Here is a 17,803-nt window from a genome sequence, read left to right as displayed (position 1 = left end):
ATTTATATATCTTTACAACTTTTTTCTTCTTTTTTTTTCTTTTTATACAATGTTTGCTCTCTTTCTCAGGTATATTCCCCATAGAATTTCCTCCACCAGTTCTCCAGTGTTCTCCAGTGCACTATCACCATAGTCCTTTGCGCTCTTCGCTCCCACATTTTGATCCCTCTCCTACCCCCTTCCCTGCAGAATGTCTCTGGTTTATTGTTGTCTGGTTATTTTTGTATTCTTTTTTTTTTGTGGCTATTGTTATATTTTTTTAATGTCTTATTTGGTTCCCCTATAGTTCTTCTATAAGTGAAACCACTCAATATGTTTCTTTTTCTGATCATGATCCCTTCTACCTCCATCCATGTTACTGTGAATGCCATGAGTTTGTCTTTTTTGATTGCTGTATAATACTGTATTGCATAGATATAGATAGAGATAGAGATAGATATAGACACCATATCTTGATCCAGTCACTTAATTTTGGGCATTTGGGTTGTTCCTAAGTCTTACCTATTATAAATAGTGTCACTATAAGCACAAGTGTATAGGTGTTCTTTTGAATTAGTGTTTTTTGTGTCATTTGGGTATATCCATAATAGTGGAATTGCTGGGTCATATGGTAGTTTCATTTTTAGTAGTTGGAGGAATCTTCACACAGCTTTCCATCATGGTTGGACCAATTTACATTCCCACCAGAAATGTAGGAGAGTTCCTTTTTCACCACATCCTCACCAACATTTGTTGTTACCTATTTTTTTTAATATGTACCATTCTTACTGATATAAGGTGATACCTCATGATAGTTCTGATTTGCATTTCCCTTATTACCAGAGATTTTCAACATTTTTTCCTATGTCTATTGGCCGTTTGCATTTCCTCTCTGGAGAGTATCTTTTGAGTTTTTCTGCCCATTTTTTGTCTGGATAGTTAATGTTGTTTTAGCTGAATCGAGTCATTTGAGTTCTTTGTATATCTTTGTAATCAATGTCTTATCATTTGGATAGAGTACAAAAAAATTTCTCCCAATCAGTAATGTGTCTCTTTGCTTTGGGTAATGTTTAATTTTTTTTTGCTGTACAGAAGCTTTTTAGTTTGATGTAATCCCACTGTTTATCTTTTCCTTCACTTTCTTTTCATTGGGGGATGAGTCTTTAAAGATGTTACTGAAATGTATGTTTTGTAGTGTTTTACCTATATTTTCTTCTATACATTTTATGGCTTCAGTTCTTATACCCATATCTTTTATCCATTTTGAGTTGTTTTTTGTGCATGATGTGAAGTAGTGGTCTAGTTTCATGCCTTTGTTTATGGTAGTCCAGTTTAACAAGTACCATTTATTGCACAAACTGTCATTGTTTCATTGCAAGTTCTTTGATCCTTTGTCAAAGATTAGTTGTCCATGTATGTGGTGACTTTATTTCAAGATTTTCCATTCAGTTCCATTGGCCTCTTTTTTTTGTTTGTTTGTTTGTTTGTTTGTTTTTTGGTTTGTTTGTTTGTTCCAGTACCACACTGTTTTAATTATAATGGCTTTGTAGTATACTTTGAAGTCTTGAAGTGTGAAATCTCATTCCCTCTTGTTTTAATCAAGAGAGCGTTGTTATTCAAGGTGTTTTGTGTATCTTCTTTGTTGTGTTATCCATTTTTGTAATGGTATCTGGTTCTTAGTAAATTACCAGTAAATATATGTTGCATAAATAAATAAATAAAACTCACAGTTCAGTCCCATTTCTAAATCTCATGGAGGTACTTGCTACCATATCTGGTGCTAGGAAGTGGGTAAAAATACAAAATAAGTAAAGCTTATGTTACTTATTTTTATATATTTATTCCATAACTTCTCAATGCCAATAATTTATTTGGGCATCAAAATTTTACCACCATGTTTCATCCAATAGCTATTTCTGTCTCTTTAAACTCTCCCATTTCATGTTATTTTTCCCTTCCTGGTAACTAACCATCTTTAGTACCCTATCACTAGACTATGTGATTATACTTTCCTATTGCTTCCTGATTTTTCAGGATGTCTGTCTGAGACAAGTCATATAACTTCCTTCCAAATCATACCATGGAGTATACCTGACATTAAAACACACCAATAGCATTGTGGGTTGTAAATCTACATTACAATTCTAAGAAGCTATATTTCTAAGTGCCTATATGTATGACTCCATATATTATTTCTGACTTAATGAACATGGGGAGCCTGGAATCAATCTGGACTCTATTGAAAGGTTGTAATTGTGAACAAATTGCCACCTACTCTGCTCTAGGGTAAGGCTACTTCTGACCTCAGTTTCAGTAGTCATAGAGAAAGGCAATTTTTTATTAATTTTATTAGTGTTTTTGTGATATTTTAGTAAAGCTTAGTTATGAGAAATGTGTTATGAAAAAAATTCTTTATCTTCTAATCCTATAAAAAGGTTTTTTCTTAAGTATTTAATTTATGGGGTCATTAATCATGATATTTGATTACTTGTAATTGTGACTTAATCTTTTCTATTGTTTACCTATTTTCCTATTTGGAAGCTTTGCATTGATCCATTTTATTTTTCCTAACATATATAGTCATTTCTTTCATTTTTATTTTATTGCTCTTATGTTTAAACTTTGTTAATACCATGGTTTACTTTGGCAGTCAGAATTTTAGATGATTTCTGTCCTTTAAGGATATTCATATATTGGAAAACCTTTATAAAGTCTCTTTCAAATGGAAAGAGACTTTATTTTTATTCTTTTTCTTTTATTTTTACTTATGTGACTAAACATTCTCATTGTATAAAAGAGATCACATAATGCCCATACATTTGTATTTAATATAAATTTTTAGTTACCTTGATAGTGATAGATGTTTATATATGTATGTCTCCACATACATATGCATATGATGATAGTTAAAACCAAAGTCTCTGGAGGAGATTTTGGGATTGTGAGCACACAATATCTAATAAGACATCTTATTAATTGATTCTCTAATGCTATTTTTATATTCCCCCCAGAATTTTCATAATGCTAACTCCTACAGAAAGAGCAGGATATCAAACACTCAGAGGGAAAGTTAAGGTTTTCCTAGAAAATTGTATTCTATAAACTATAGGATAATCTGAGTATTTATGCAATACGATGATGTCAAAATTGAGGACAATGACACTGTGATTATTGATGATAGAAAATTGGATTTTGGCTTAAGAATGTGTAGAATACATACCACTCCTTCTATAGCAAACCAACATATAATTGTGTATTAATTTATATAAAACCCCATGCCTTAAAAAAGAAACTTTCAGAAGAAAATACATTCTTTCAAAGTAAATGCTGGTAAACATTATCTAAAGGAAAATAGGCACAGTCTTCTAATTTGCCATCCTTTTGCTTGTACAATTTTAATGACGCTTGTTTATTCTTATAGTAAAATATTCATGTTTCTTATTCAAATTCATAGATTAAATTTCATAGAATATTATTATACTGCAGTTTGGAAAACTAATTAAATGTTTTATTTTGCAAATATAATGAACTAGTTGAATATTGCCAAAATTTAAAATGTAGGAGGATTGATGGCTAAATAAACTTTGAGTCATTCACATTATATATAATTCAAAATATATTTTTGCATTTGATATTATAATATCTTACATTGGTATTTGATAAGCAATAGAATACAATTATAGTTTATTTGAAATTTTTCCATATAATATGTAATTGCACACTATGGGAGGGACATATGAAGACATGAGAACATACGATGGATTTTGGAACAATAGCAGTTCAATTCTCATAAAATCATTTAAGAGGCAAGAATAACTATCAGAGTATAGTTGAAAGCACACAAGTATGAAACTAGGCTGATAGGAAGGTTAGAAAGTCATGTTAGCCCATCCCACAAAGCATATATAGTTTACTTCTGTGATTTTTCTGACTTCAGAGCCTATATACTTTTATCTTGACATGAATTTAAAAAGTTTGGTTAACTGGTTTTCTATGTGATGGTGGATCAGTTCATAGTGGTGTCTGTTAGTGGTACTTATACTGATTCAGTTCTACAAAGCAAGGTAGTTGCCTGGAATTATATAACTATGAATAGATATATGTGTAATATGTGTATATTATGTATAATTATGTCACTATGTATAACTGTAGTGAAACAACAGAATGAAACCATTTGAATAATATTGTTTTGCTCAAAATTGGTCTGTATATATTTTTTCTAATCAAAATTTTAATGTTTGAACAAAGTGGTGATATGATGTCATGTGGGTATTTATGTGTATGGCTATGCATTGCATACATATATCATCTATAAATAAATATATAAGTACACATGTGTATATACTGACAGATGACATGTATCTGTACATATTATCTTAGTTTTCTTCCAGTATCAGCAGTAGAACATATCAATTTGGTATGATTATTTAGTAGCCTTATTTTTGGATTTAGGAATATGAAATACATATAGTAATAAATGGGTGTCAATTTTTGAAAATTTGTTTTATGCAATAGAATATAACACTGTGTAGCCTAATCCTGTAATAATAATTTAGTACAGTTTGTTTCTTCTTAGTTATATAAACAAGAGTGGGTATTTCTGGTTGGGGCAGCTCTCCTTGAGAGTGGCTCAAGAATCCTGCTAATGGCTGTGTAATCCATTAAAGTCTTGGAATCCTTGATGGATCTTCTGCATTTGGCCAACAAGTGAGGGCATATAGAGGAGGGAAGATTTTGCAAGAGGTGTTTTAAGGCAAGACTGAAATGGCATATGCTACTTTGGAACAAAATTCTGACATAGGTCTCACCTATTATAAAAGCAACACTGGGAAATGTTGCCTGATTATGTGCCTCGAAGGAAAAGAACATGATTTGGTGTTCAGTTAATTAAAACTATTACAGAGCCCTCCCTGGTGCCACATGGGTTAGGACACAGCACTGCAAGCTGGCAGCAGCCTCCTCAGTGTGAGTTCAATCCCCGGCCCCTGAGGTGACCACATGGCATAGAAGACCCCCTCCTGGCCCGCTTACTGCTCCCTCAGCAGTGTACTTCATCCATCTGCCTGTTCTGCTCCCCACTCTGTTACTGGTGAAGTCTCTCACTGCCCCTGCACCTCTAGATTGTACCTCAGTTCTCTATGAGTAAATAAATAAATCTTTAAAAAAAAATTACTACAAATACAATTTTTTTTTTAAAGATTTATTTACTTATTCATACAGAACTGGGGTACAGGCCAGAGATGTGGAGGGTGAGAGGATTCACCAGAAACAGAGTTGGGAGCAGAACAGGCAGATCGACGAAGTACACTGCTGAGGGGAGCAGCGGGCTGGCAGGAGAGGTCTGCCTTGCCATGTGGATCTCCTCCGGGGCAGGCAGGGATCGAACTCATGCGGAAGTGGCTTAAGCTTCTTAGTGCAGTGCTTTAACCCGCTGCGCCACCGGAGGACCCTACAAATACAATTTTTGAGGTTCATGGTGGTTATAAGTGACAGCTTAAAAAAAGATAAAATTATATTTAATGTTTAAGGTGAATATCATAGGGGTACCTTATTCCACAGAAATATACCCTTTGTCATTTTTCTGCAAGATCAAATCTACATCACTAATTAATTTAATAAACTGAAAACTTCTTCTATATCCACTGAGGTGGCAGAATGTGAAAATAGATGATACTGTTGCCCTATTTCTGTCCACAGAGAATAGTAAATATCAGTGAATGGTTCATGAGAAAAATGTGACTAAAAGGATAAAAACTAAATACCAATGGGTGTCGAAGTAATTCTGTAAAGAGGAAATATTAGTATAATTCTAAGTTTTTGTTTTTATCTCCAACAGAATGCTTGATAAACCCTAGTAGTTATATCAGTTAGATTCCTTTAAAATAAAATGAATGGTCCTAAACTTCATTTTCATAGGAAAATGAAAACCATTGGTCCTATCTCTTCCTGTATCCTCCCTCAATAGTGGAAACTTGAGAGATGGAGAAAAAGAGGGAGGCTAATGTATGCCTTTAGAAAATCAGACATATAGAAGTACATCCTGGATTTGTGAGAACAGTTAAGAATCAGGAGGATATATGAATAAAAGGAATATATATCCCAGGAAGAAGGATTTGGAGAGCTCTGAAAGTTCTGAGCATTGCCCAAGTAAGAAGAAAGGAAAGAGTTTTGCAGTTGTGTAAAAGTAAAGTTTAAATGTGTTAGGTATATAAATTAACTGAAAAACTAATTGGGACACTTCTTACATCTGACTTTTGCTTTATATATATATATTTAAAGATTTATTTATTTGTACATACAGAACTGGGGTACAGGCCAGAGGCTCAGGGGCGGCAAGAGGCTTCACCAGAGACAGAGTGGGTAGCAGAACAGGCAGATCTACGAAGTACACTGCTGAGGGGAGCAGCGGGCGGGTCAGGAGAGGTCTGCCACGCCATGTGGTCACCTCCGGTGCAGGCGGGAATCGAACTCATGTGGAAGTGGCTTCAGCTTCTCAGTGCTGTGCTTTAACCCGCTGCACCACCAGGGAGGGCCTATATATATTTTTTAAATGTGCTGTAACTTGGAAAATATTATAGTCAATACAATTTAAGAATAAGTATACTGTTGAGTTTTTTTCATGGACTATCAATGTTTGAATATATAAAGATATAAGTAACTTATTTTCCATAAGTTTTACATATTTACTTTTACTTCAGTAAAATTGATTATACAACTATTGTAAGACCTTTTCAAATATTTACTGTTCAAATTAAAATGCCCTATTTAGTGTTATCTCTGTAGAGGTGCCAAATAATATAACCTTTGTTATATTATATGCCTGCTATTTTTTTTTCTGTTTTAAAAATTGTAAGATAACTTCCTTTAATCCTTTTCTGTTTTTTTTTTCAGATCCTTCCCTAAGATCTACTAAATTTTTGAAACCAATCTAAATTTACACATATTCTTAATATTTAAATTATTAAAATTAAAGGTTATTCAAAATACAGATTTTTTTACATTAAATGTATTTATTTATGTATATAAATAAATAGTTACATCATAGTTCATTTTTAAATAGTGTTGCTGCTTCTTCCCTAAGGTCTGGTTCTCATACACTTTTCCTCTCCTAATTCACTTGTGTCCCCATCACCACAGTCTCCTGTGTTTTTCCTTCCCCCTCCCCTACAGAGTGACTCTGATTTATAATTGTCTGTTTTTGCTGCGTGGTATTATATTGTTATTATTTTTCCCCTGATACCTTATTTGACCCCTCTATATTTCTCCTATAAGTGAACAATCTGACACTTTTCCTTTTCCTTCTGACTTACTTCACTGAGCATAATTCCTTTTAGCTCCATTCATGTTGCGATCAATGGCATTTGTTTACCTTTTTCTGATTTAGTAATATTCCATTGTGTATATATACCACATCTTGATCCAATCATATATTCTGGGGCATTTGGGTGGTTTTCAGGTTTTACCTATTGTAGATAGTGCTACAATAAATATAGGGGTACAGGTGTCCTTTTGAATCAGTGTTTTTGTGTCTTTTGTGTAGATCCCTAGGAGTGGGATTGCTGGGTCATATGGAAGCTCCCTTTTTAGTAGTCTGGGGAACCTCCATACAGCTTTCCATAAGGAAAATTCTAACACGTTATATAAGAAGATAGTTATAATTTATTATAGAAATAGTATAAAATTTTTGTTTTCAGGTATAGTTCCTATTTAGTTTCAGATTGTTATTTTGTTCTAAAGCATTCAAAATGTTTTTTTTAATATAGACAAAATGTAAAGCATTTTATATAGTTATGTAAATGATTTGAATACAACCAAAATTCAATTATTTAAATCTCAAATCTAAATTCTAAAAACAAGCTATGGAGAGTTGTAGCATTCAATAACCATCTTGTTGGGAAATAATATCAGGATTCATGTATTTTGTGTGAGGAGATATATATATATATATATATATATGTGTGTGTATATATATATATATATATAAATTCTAAAAACAAGCTATGGAGAGTTGTAGCATTCAATAACCATCTTGTTGGGAAATAATATCAGGATTCATGTATTTTGTGTGAGGAGATATATATATATATATATATATATATATATATAAACTTTGAGACTAATATGAATTTCACAATATTCAAAATACTTCCCAATTATCAGGTGAGCACTTTTTGCGTACTGCAGTGATTTATGGGTGTCTTCAAAAGCATGAATCATAACCAAAGAAAACAGGTGGTATTCATACTTGAAAATATTTTCTAGGCAATAATCTATTATTGTATTTATGTATTTCAAAGATCCTTTTGATGTAACTAGTAACCCTTTTTTATCTAAGTGCTTCCATAGATCTTATTCCTTCCCATACTCCAAAGCAATGTCTCCTTTTATTGTTAGCAATGTCAATTTGCAAAATGAGGTAGCTTTTGAATACAGTTATTTTTCATTCTTGAATATAGAACAAAAAGCATTCCAAAGTGTTGCTGTGGTTTGGAAAGTGTTCATCGTAAAAGCAAGTGCTGTATTGCAGAGGGGCAGATGTCTGGCTTGTTCTTTGCCATCTCCAAGTGTGAGATCCCAGTGTCAGAGGATCCCACAGGTCTTTTGTGTTCTGAGTTTGTGTCTGTGATAAATAGAGTCTACTAACTGTGTGGGTCCCAGGGCAAGGGTCTACCTTTGTCTGGTTTTCAGGGTAGTATTACATTAAATTTCAACCTATAAGCTTATAACATAAGTGTTTCTTCCTAAGAAGGAAATATATGAAGGGAGAAGGATAGGTGGAGAGCTAAAGGAAAAGTGAATTTGAAGAGGGTTGAAGAAAAAAATCACTAGTTCATAAATTGTTTGGGAGTTTGGTCTAGAAGTATATTTAATCCTCAGTTTTATGTGTAGATTGTGTATTTTCTCTCAATATCACTTCCTATTTTCCTTTGTTCTATATATTCTTTTGATAAAATCATTGTTTAGATAATTGAAAATGTCACTTTAGAGTTGTATTTCCTTTTGTGTTTATCACTGGGGTTTAAATTCCTCAATAGTTCAGTTTTGGAAAGCAGGGATGCCCTCAAATTGCATATAAAAATTCAGTTGCTTCAATTAATATTTTTATTCTGGAATATAAATTATATATCTCTGTGAATCTAACCCTTAGCTTAAAGGAGATTCAATGACCTCAACTAAAGCTTCTGAGAGGATACTTTCAACCAGAATATAGCTAGCTATAATTGAGGTTTAGCTGATCATATTTGCAATCAAAGTTAGCTAATATCCTATTACTGGAGAAAGAGAAAGCAGAAACAGACATATTTAGCTACATCATTATTTGTTTCTATTCCCCAGTGCAGGTATCTGGATGAGAATAACAGTTTTAAGATATGCCTCTGAACAAGAGAGAGGGGGAGAATAAATACCATGTTAGAAAATTCTGCTAAATGTCAAAAAAGACCCAGGGTGCAAAATACTTTATTTGAATTTGAAAGGTAAAGAACTTACCTGGCTGAGAAGTTAAATGTATTCCTCTCCTTTTCAACTATTTTTAAGGGTCAAATATTCAGGCCAAAAATGTGATCTCATTATTCACATTTCCACTATTAACCAGGGATTAAGTCCCCTAGCTTGATTCTTATTTAACCCAGGTATAATTCGAAGTCTTCTTACACTTTGTATCAAACTAACAGTAATGAAAATATGAATGTTTTCTGATAATAGTAAAATTTTATTGTGTTAGAATTCTCACCTGTAGAGACAGGCACATTAGAACATTCACATTATTTTACACTATACTTCAACTCCTCTGTGTAATGATCATTAATGATCTTTGAATTCTGTAAAATTTCAAGGCTGTCTTTAACAATTCCTTTTGCCTTTAACTCAAATACACTAGCACTATTATTAAGCATAGATTGGGATATAGCAGCTTTGTTGGCAAACCAAACTTTATTAAATGTTTGATTTTATCTGTTACAGAACATGAAAAGCAGCGGTTATGCAAGAGTACTGATTATATGAATTTGCATTTCAAAGTGAAATGGTTTTATAATGAATACGTGAGAGAACTTCCTGCCTTCAAGGATGCAGTTCCTGAATATTCATTGTAAGTAGTGATTTTCACTCCCAAGTTTGTTCTCAATTCATAATCCTATAAAATTACACCTGATTATGTAGCCCTAAAATCTCTTCACACAGTCTTTGTTTGAAAGCATACATTTCTAATAAGCAATTAACATTAAGTGATTTACATGTCTTTGAGAACCATATTTCATTGATTAGTGTTGTAACTCTCAAAAATGCCTTAGAATGATATGCAACTTAGAGAGAAAGAAATACATGATAGATAGATAAATCACATACCTGATGAGGCTCTTTCCTGTAAAAGTGCTCATATTTCAAACTTTTGGGAATGTGAAAGCACTTTGACATTGATTTACATGATCAGATTTTCCTTTAATTGGTATTTAAAAATAAGTAAAACTTAAAATAACTAAACTTAAAAATGAGTAAAAGGTAATTTGGGCAAAGTTTTGAACTAGTTTATTACAAATACATGCTGTGAAACTTGTACTGCATTCACTAGGCAGTGTGGGCATTGAAACAGGGAAGAGATTTTGAAGACAGTGAGTAGTGTAAGATTTCAGGAAACTCTAATACGGTTTTTCTAATTGAAGTTCATATGATAGAATGGGACACAGGAACAAATTAAAAGACTATCGTAATGTTGAGTAAGAATGTAAAGAATAAATGTGTGTGAAAGAAATTTTGAACACAGAAATTTTCAACTATATAGATACAAAAAGGGGAAGAATTAAACCTAATTAGTCTGTTCAGTAGTACCATTAATTGGAGATAGAAAATTCCAAAAGGGAAATATTGCCAGAGACTTATGCTTGTCATTATGTATAGGCAAAACTAAGTTAACTAAAATCAGACTAACAATGCCCACCGAAAACCAATGATAAAGACTAGGTGAATAAAATTAAACAAGGCATTCAGAATTTGAGAAACCAAGATTCCTGGGAAACGGAAAATACATGGAAATGAAATGTTACTTGTTGCATTTATTTCTCCAACCTTATAAACTCTGTGCATTCACCAATTTCTGTATGGTGGTGGTGATCAAATGGAGAACAGTAGCCTAGATCATACAGGAATTCCCCTGAACTATAAAAACAAGGTTGGTGTTCAGGGCTACAAAGGATGCTAGAACTTGTGAAACCAAGAACTTAGAGAAAAAGGAACTACAGAGACAAGTACACAACCACCTCCTACATGAAATTTCTCCTTAAGGTATGTCTTGGTCTGCTATGAGTGGAGACTGAGACAGGAAAACAGCAAGTACAGAGCATGACGACATTTAAAAAAAAAAAAAAAGAGACTTCAGGAATTGCCCAACACTGGAAAAAAGAAAAAAAAAAAAAAGTAGAGAACGATTATTAAGAGCACTATTAGTGTCCCAAGTTGTCAGGTGAGATCCCTGAAGGACTCAGTCATAGAATAAGGGAAAAATGGAAATTGCTTAGCTTGAAACCTAGCCTTTTGTAGGCATGATTATCTCTGAATTCAGTCTGCAGGAGAAGTTTAGATCCAACAAAATGAATCCTATCAGATAGGGACTTTGATGTTTACTTTAAAATGTGAAAGAATTCACAGAAAATTTTATAAAATAAAATTAGGAGTATAATAACACATTTAGTGGCATCTTATTCATAGCAGAAGAGTTAGAATTATTGGAATATTGATTGGAGAAAATATCCATATAGAAACAGAGGGAGAAAAAAATAGGATAGAAGAAATAAAAGAAAATAAGGGAGGGCCCTCCCTGGTGGCGCAGCAGGTTAAAGCACAGCACAAAACAGCTTAAGCCACTTCCTCAAGAGTTCGATCCCGCCTGCCCCGGAGGAGATCCACATGGCGAGGCAGACCTCTCCTGACCCGCCCGCTGCTCCCCTCAGCAGTGTACTTCGTCGATCTACCTGTTCTGCACACCACTCTGACTCTGGTGAATCCTCTCACCCACTGCATCTCTGGCCTGTACCCCAGTTCTGTATGAATAAATAAATCTTTAAAAAAAAGAAGAAGAAAATAAGGGATATACGGCACAAAGTACCAAGTTCCAACTACAAAGAAGTGTACTGATGAAAGAAGACTACTAGCATAAAGTTTGAAAAGTATCTTCTACGGCCATGAAAAGATACTAAGTATGGAGTTCATAAAATTGAAGAAAACCATGTGGCCATAGTTCAAGAATTTCTATAAATTTGAAGCTGTGTAAATGCATGGAAAACTACAATTAGACGCATCATAAAAGCTGCTTAAATCCCACAAGAAGGAAAAAAAAATCTTAAAATGTATTTGGGTCAAGGAAGGGAAGACACTTATCCTTCAGTACTATTTATTGGTCATTATTCAGTTGTAAATGAAGCAAGACTACAATGCAGTGAGATCTTTTAATAGCTTAAAGAAAACAATTGACAACTTAGAATTTTAAAATCCATCAGAACTGTCCTTCAAAAATAAAACCATTTACATAACTGAAGCATGCCTTTTCCAGCAACCCATTACCAAGAGTATGTACTACAGGCTATACTTCAGATAAAGGAAAATAAGTATTGTAGGTAAAATTATATATAAGGATTATACAGGAACGAGCTGGAAGTATTATATATTTTAACACACACTTTTTATACATTTTTTTAAACTTCAAAATAATGTCAGTAGAATAAAATGCTAGATAACAGTTACATGGAAAACAACAGAGTCATAAGAACAGTTAAAATAAGGTCCTTGAGTTACTTGAAAGTGTAAAGTGCTCATTTTTAAAAGTCCTAACATATTGCAAATGTGTGTTATAACATAATCCTTTTAAATATAATACAAAGCTACATGTAAATAAAGTAATATAGAATGAAGAGCATTATATAAATAAATTTAATATCAACAAATGTGAGTGAAAATAACAAAGGACAGTAGAAAATTAAAGGAAAATATAGATTTATCATTAAAAAGATTAGAAAATAAAATATAATCATTAAATGTAAATTATAGGCCACTTAAATATTATTACACTAGATAAAATGATAAAATGTACAATACTCATCAACAACTTGAGTCTACAAAAGTTAAGTAAAAACAATTAAAATAAGATAGCATGTGCAGCTATACTAATACTAAAGAACACATCCTTTAAGAAATACATGATTAAAGGAGCAATTCAATAGAAAAGATGTATCAGTTATAAATGTATATATCACATCAGGAAAATACATGAAGCAAACACTTAGAAATATTTGAAAATTGAACATGTACAATTCTACTTCTAAATTACAGTTCTTACAGCAAGGAACTGAAGAATCAAACAAAAATGTAAAAACGAAGTTTCAATAATAGAAATAACACACTTACAGATATCTATCTATATATCTATATCTATATCTGATTACACCAGAGGTTTCAAAGAATTTCATAAACATTCTTCATAAAAACACACATACAACCTACATACAATTTACAACCAACAATGTCAAAATACATTGCTGTCAGATGCACATGGTGCATTTACCAAATGGGCAATCTATAAGACCATATAACATGTCTAATGAAGTCTGAAATGTTGAAACATATCCAATATATTTCAGACCTCTATAGAAATAAGTTAGAAGCCAACTCCAAGAGGTAACCAATAAGTCAACACAGAGAGAAATTAAGGTGAACAAATTAAAAACTCTTGCATCAAAAAGAAGTCACCAGTGGACTCTGGTGGAGGACAAGGGGTATCTCTGTAGTAGGTGTGGTGTGTCACACCACCTGACAACCATGAACCTGTATCTATGAATCACATACAATATTATAAACCAATGTTACCTTGAAAAAATATACATTAAAAAGAAACCAGTGTAGATTACAAAGTAGTTTGAATTAAAGTGATAATAAAATATCACACAATAAATCTGGTGCAATGCAATTAAAATAGGAAATTAAGGGGAAATTATAGCTCTAATTCTATAGGAAAGGGAAGGTATGAAATCAATCATAATGAGTATCAATAATTTTTAAAAAACAAATCAAAAGAAAGTAAAAGTAAAAAAATCAATATGGTAAGGGAGACAGCTAAATTGAAGACATTACAGCCAGAAGTTTATTTGTAAGAAAACTAATTACATTAAAAAAAAATTTAGCAGTGTCAAAAAAATTAAAAGAAAGAAATTACAAGGACATTAGTAAAGATTTTATAAAGATTAATAATAGCACATGAATATTTACACCAGTGCATTTAGATAAATAGACAAAATGTTTAAAAAGCACCTAAGAAATAGGTCTTTTAAAACAGAATTTAAATTAACAAAAAGTATATAAAATATGAATATGAATATATAAAATGAAAATATGACCCATAGCTATTTTTCTTTTTTTTAAGATATACTTATTTATTTATTAAAAGGACTAGGGTATAGGTCAGAGGTGCAGTGGTGAGAGGATTCACCAGACACAGAGTGGGGAGCAGAACAGGCAGATCAACGAAATACACTGCTGAGGGGAGCAGCAGGCGGCAAAGGAGAGGCCTGCTGTGGCATGCGGGTCAGCTCCCTGGACGGGCGGGGACTGAGCCCAGGTTGTGGCCTGATAGATCTGAGACTTAACCTTGCCTAGGCCACCAGGAAAGCCCACAACTATTTTTAAAATTGAATTCTGGATTAAAGGTTGTGTGATAAATAAATTTTAGACCCAGATGACTAAAAGTGGAATTTTTCCAACTATGTAAGGAAGACTATTACTAATATTACACATAATGTTCAAGAGAAGGCAGAAGTACTTCACACAATTATTATTTTTCATATATTCTCATTACTACAGCCTACTGAAAATATGAAAAGTAAAAATAAAAAAAAAAACTCAAATGAAATGTTAGCTCATTAAATCCAGTGTTGTTGTTGTTTTTGTTTGTTTTAAAGATTTATTCATATAGAACTGGGGTACAGGCCAGAGTTGCGGAGGGTGAGAGGATTTACCAGGGACAGAGTAGGGAGCAGAACAGGCAGATTGATGTGGTACACTGCTGAGGGGAGCAGCTGGCGGGTCAGGAGAGGTCTGCTGCGCTATGTGGTCACCTCCTGGGCAGGCGGGGATAGAACTCATACTGAGGTGGCTTAAGCTTCTTAATGCAGTGCTTTAACCTACTGTGCCACCAGGGAGGGCCTCTAGTGTTGTTGTTTTTAAAGTCGAGTATAGCAAGGATAAATTGTATTTATTTTTAGTATAAGCTAGTAAAGCATTTTGATAGCAAAAAAAAAAAATGCAATTCACTACAAATGAGAAAAAAGTCTTAGAAAAAAGTAATGCAATATCAACTTTAAAAAAATCTTAGCAAGTTCAGAATAGAAAGGAACTATTTTGCTGTAATAGAAGATTTTCCTTTAAACAAATAAAAACTAATCAAAAACACTTTATTATAAAATGTTGAAAGCCTTCCTCAAGATCAAGAATGAGCTTGAGAGATTGTATTACGATTTTTTTTTTAATTTTGCTAGAAATCCTAGGCTGTGCAATAAAATAGGTAAAGGAAAGATAAGTATAGTAATTGTTAAAGTATATAATGATACTATTTGCATTTGTACATGAAATAATTATGCATGAAAAATACAAAAGATTTCAAAAGGAACTATAATAAAACTAATAGAATTTGAGAAGTGAATGCAGTAAATTGATATGAAAGTTCACTGAATTTTATAATAGCCAAAATTAGAAAATTATATATAAATTATACCATTTAAATAGCTTTAAAGCCATGAGAAACAAATGTGATAAAAGATGTACAAGCCTTTCTATTCAATTATAAAAATTATGAGAGAAATTTTAAGATGAACTAAATAAAGTACACAATGTCCCTTAAAAGATACATTATTATAATGATATTTCATGATAATACTAATCTAATGATAGTTCTCCCCACATTGATTTACAGATTCAATGCATTCTCAGAAAAATTATAGCACCTACTTTTGTGCCAATGACAGAGAGAGAGAGAGGCGAGGAGAAAGGAGAGAGAGAGATAAAGCTGTAGAGTTAAAAACAGTCGAAGCAACCTTGAAAAGGAAGTAAAAAGAAAAAATTCTGGAGAACTGTATGGTCAATAATCAAAGTTTATTTAAAAATTAAGTTACTAAAAGAATGTGGCAACAGACCAAATGAACAAAAAAATAGCCCAAAGGCAAACCCACACATGCTTTTACCTGAATGGGTCAATGAAGATACCTAAGTCAGCAGGGGAATAGAGAGTGTTGTAAATAAACAGTGCTAGGCAATTGCATATCTATATGAAGAAAAAACTTGAACCTTAGATCATGAATAAAACCTAACAGTGTAGTTCTTAAGAAGTCAAAGGTGATCACCCACAATCAGTCACAAAAGAATAGATGAGATGGAAGCTCATGGGTCAGTGGAGTGGACCATCACATGATATACACAGCACAAAAAAATCTACATTTTATAAGATTTGGAATTGTAAAATAGCAAATAGAAACTAAGAATATTTGAAACATTGTGAGGGAATCAAAGGGAAGTAAAAGGAAGATATATTTGATGAAGTAAAAGTAAAGGTCTCTGAGAAAGAACTGGAAAAAGGGAATGAAAAAAGACTTTTGTTCCTGAAATACTGTCATATAAGAAAAGAGTAGTGTTTGTTGTTAACTTATGTGCAAATGATACATTTTATATTATGCATCATTATTAAAAATTTTAGGTGGTTTGAACCCTTTGTAATGCAGTGGCTAGATGAAAATGAAGATGTGTCAATGGAATTCCTTCATGGAGCACTTGGAAGAGATAAAAAAGATGGAGTAAGTTTAAATTAGTTTAAATTTAATATTGCTTGCTGTCACTTGGCATTCATGCTGCCTTTATTTTTCTTTTAGTGAACTAACATAACAATATGTAGATTCAGGTTTTTTTTTTTTATCATTGAGAATGAATATTCTACCTTAAATTCACCACTAAATATCCATTCTGTCCTTCACCATAACATCACCCCCTCTTTTTACCCACCATCTTGCCCTTTGCTTTCTGAAAACTACTTATCAGTCTTCATAGTCCTAAAGTTTATTTTTTATTTCTTTTGTCTGTTTTCTCTATAGATTGCATAGGTGTGAAATCATATAGTTGTTGTCTTTCTCTTTCATTTTTATTTCACTAAGTATAATTCCCTGTGTCCATTCATGTTGCAAATGCAGGCTTTCATCATTTTCATAGCCGAATAGTATTATACTGTGCATTTTGCTACATCTTTATCCATTCATTCATCAGTAGGTACTGGGTTATTTCCAGTTCTTGACTATTTTAAATGGTGCCACGGTGAACATAGGAGCACATTTAACTCTTTGAATTAGTGTTTTCATATTTGTCACTTAAATACATAAATGGGGGATAAGTGGATTAGACTAAATAGAATTTCTAGTTTTACTTTTTTGAGGAATCACCAGCCTGCTTTCTACAATTACTGCAGCAATTTACATTCTTAACCCACGCTGCTCATTTTCATTTTAAATAGAAATGAGTAAGCTTTTGTTGTTAATTGAGTCTTTTTTTAATTATCTGATAACCAAATAAATTCATGACTATTTTACTTTTCATATCTTTTTTATTGAAATAACATTACAATATCATATAGGTTTCAAGTATGTATCGTTGCAAATCAATCTTGTATAAAATACATTTTTGAAAATTGAGATGGAAAAAAATGTGCAAAATGATGTAAAAATAAACTTTGTAATAAATAAAAAAAATAGTTTTATACTAGCCTAAAAAAATACATTTTTGAAAGACTAGTAAGAACCCAACA

At 32.4% G+C, this 17,803-nt stretch overlaps 1 protein-coding gene across 1 annotated transcript in view; it reads left to right on the top strand.

The window, feature by feature from the left end:
- The window catches only part of UNC13C (unc-13 homolog C (C. elegans)), a 410,279-nt gene that overhangs the window by 301,031 nt on the left and 91,445 nt on the right, over nt 1–17,803 (top strand). The window contains exons 19-20 of the mRNA XM_004687775.2: nt 9,943–10,069; nt 16,709–16,805. Of these exons, the coding sequence (XP_004687832.1) occupies nt 9,943–10,069; nt 16,709–16,805 (224 nt within the window). The remainder of the gene's footprint in view (nt 1–9,942; nt 10,070–16,708; nt 16,806–17,803) is intronic.

This window comes from Condylura cristata, unplaced genomic scaffold (genome assembly GCF_000260355.1).
Source record: "Condylura cristata isolate star-nosed mole 26May11 unplaced genomic scaffold, ConCri1.0 scaffold00023, whole genome shotgun sequence".
NCBI classification, from domain to species: Eukaryota; Metazoa; Chordata; class Mammalia; order Eulipotyphla; family Talpidae; genus Condylura; species Condylura cristata.
This window is presented reverse-complemented; position numbering and strand designations above follow the sequence as displayed.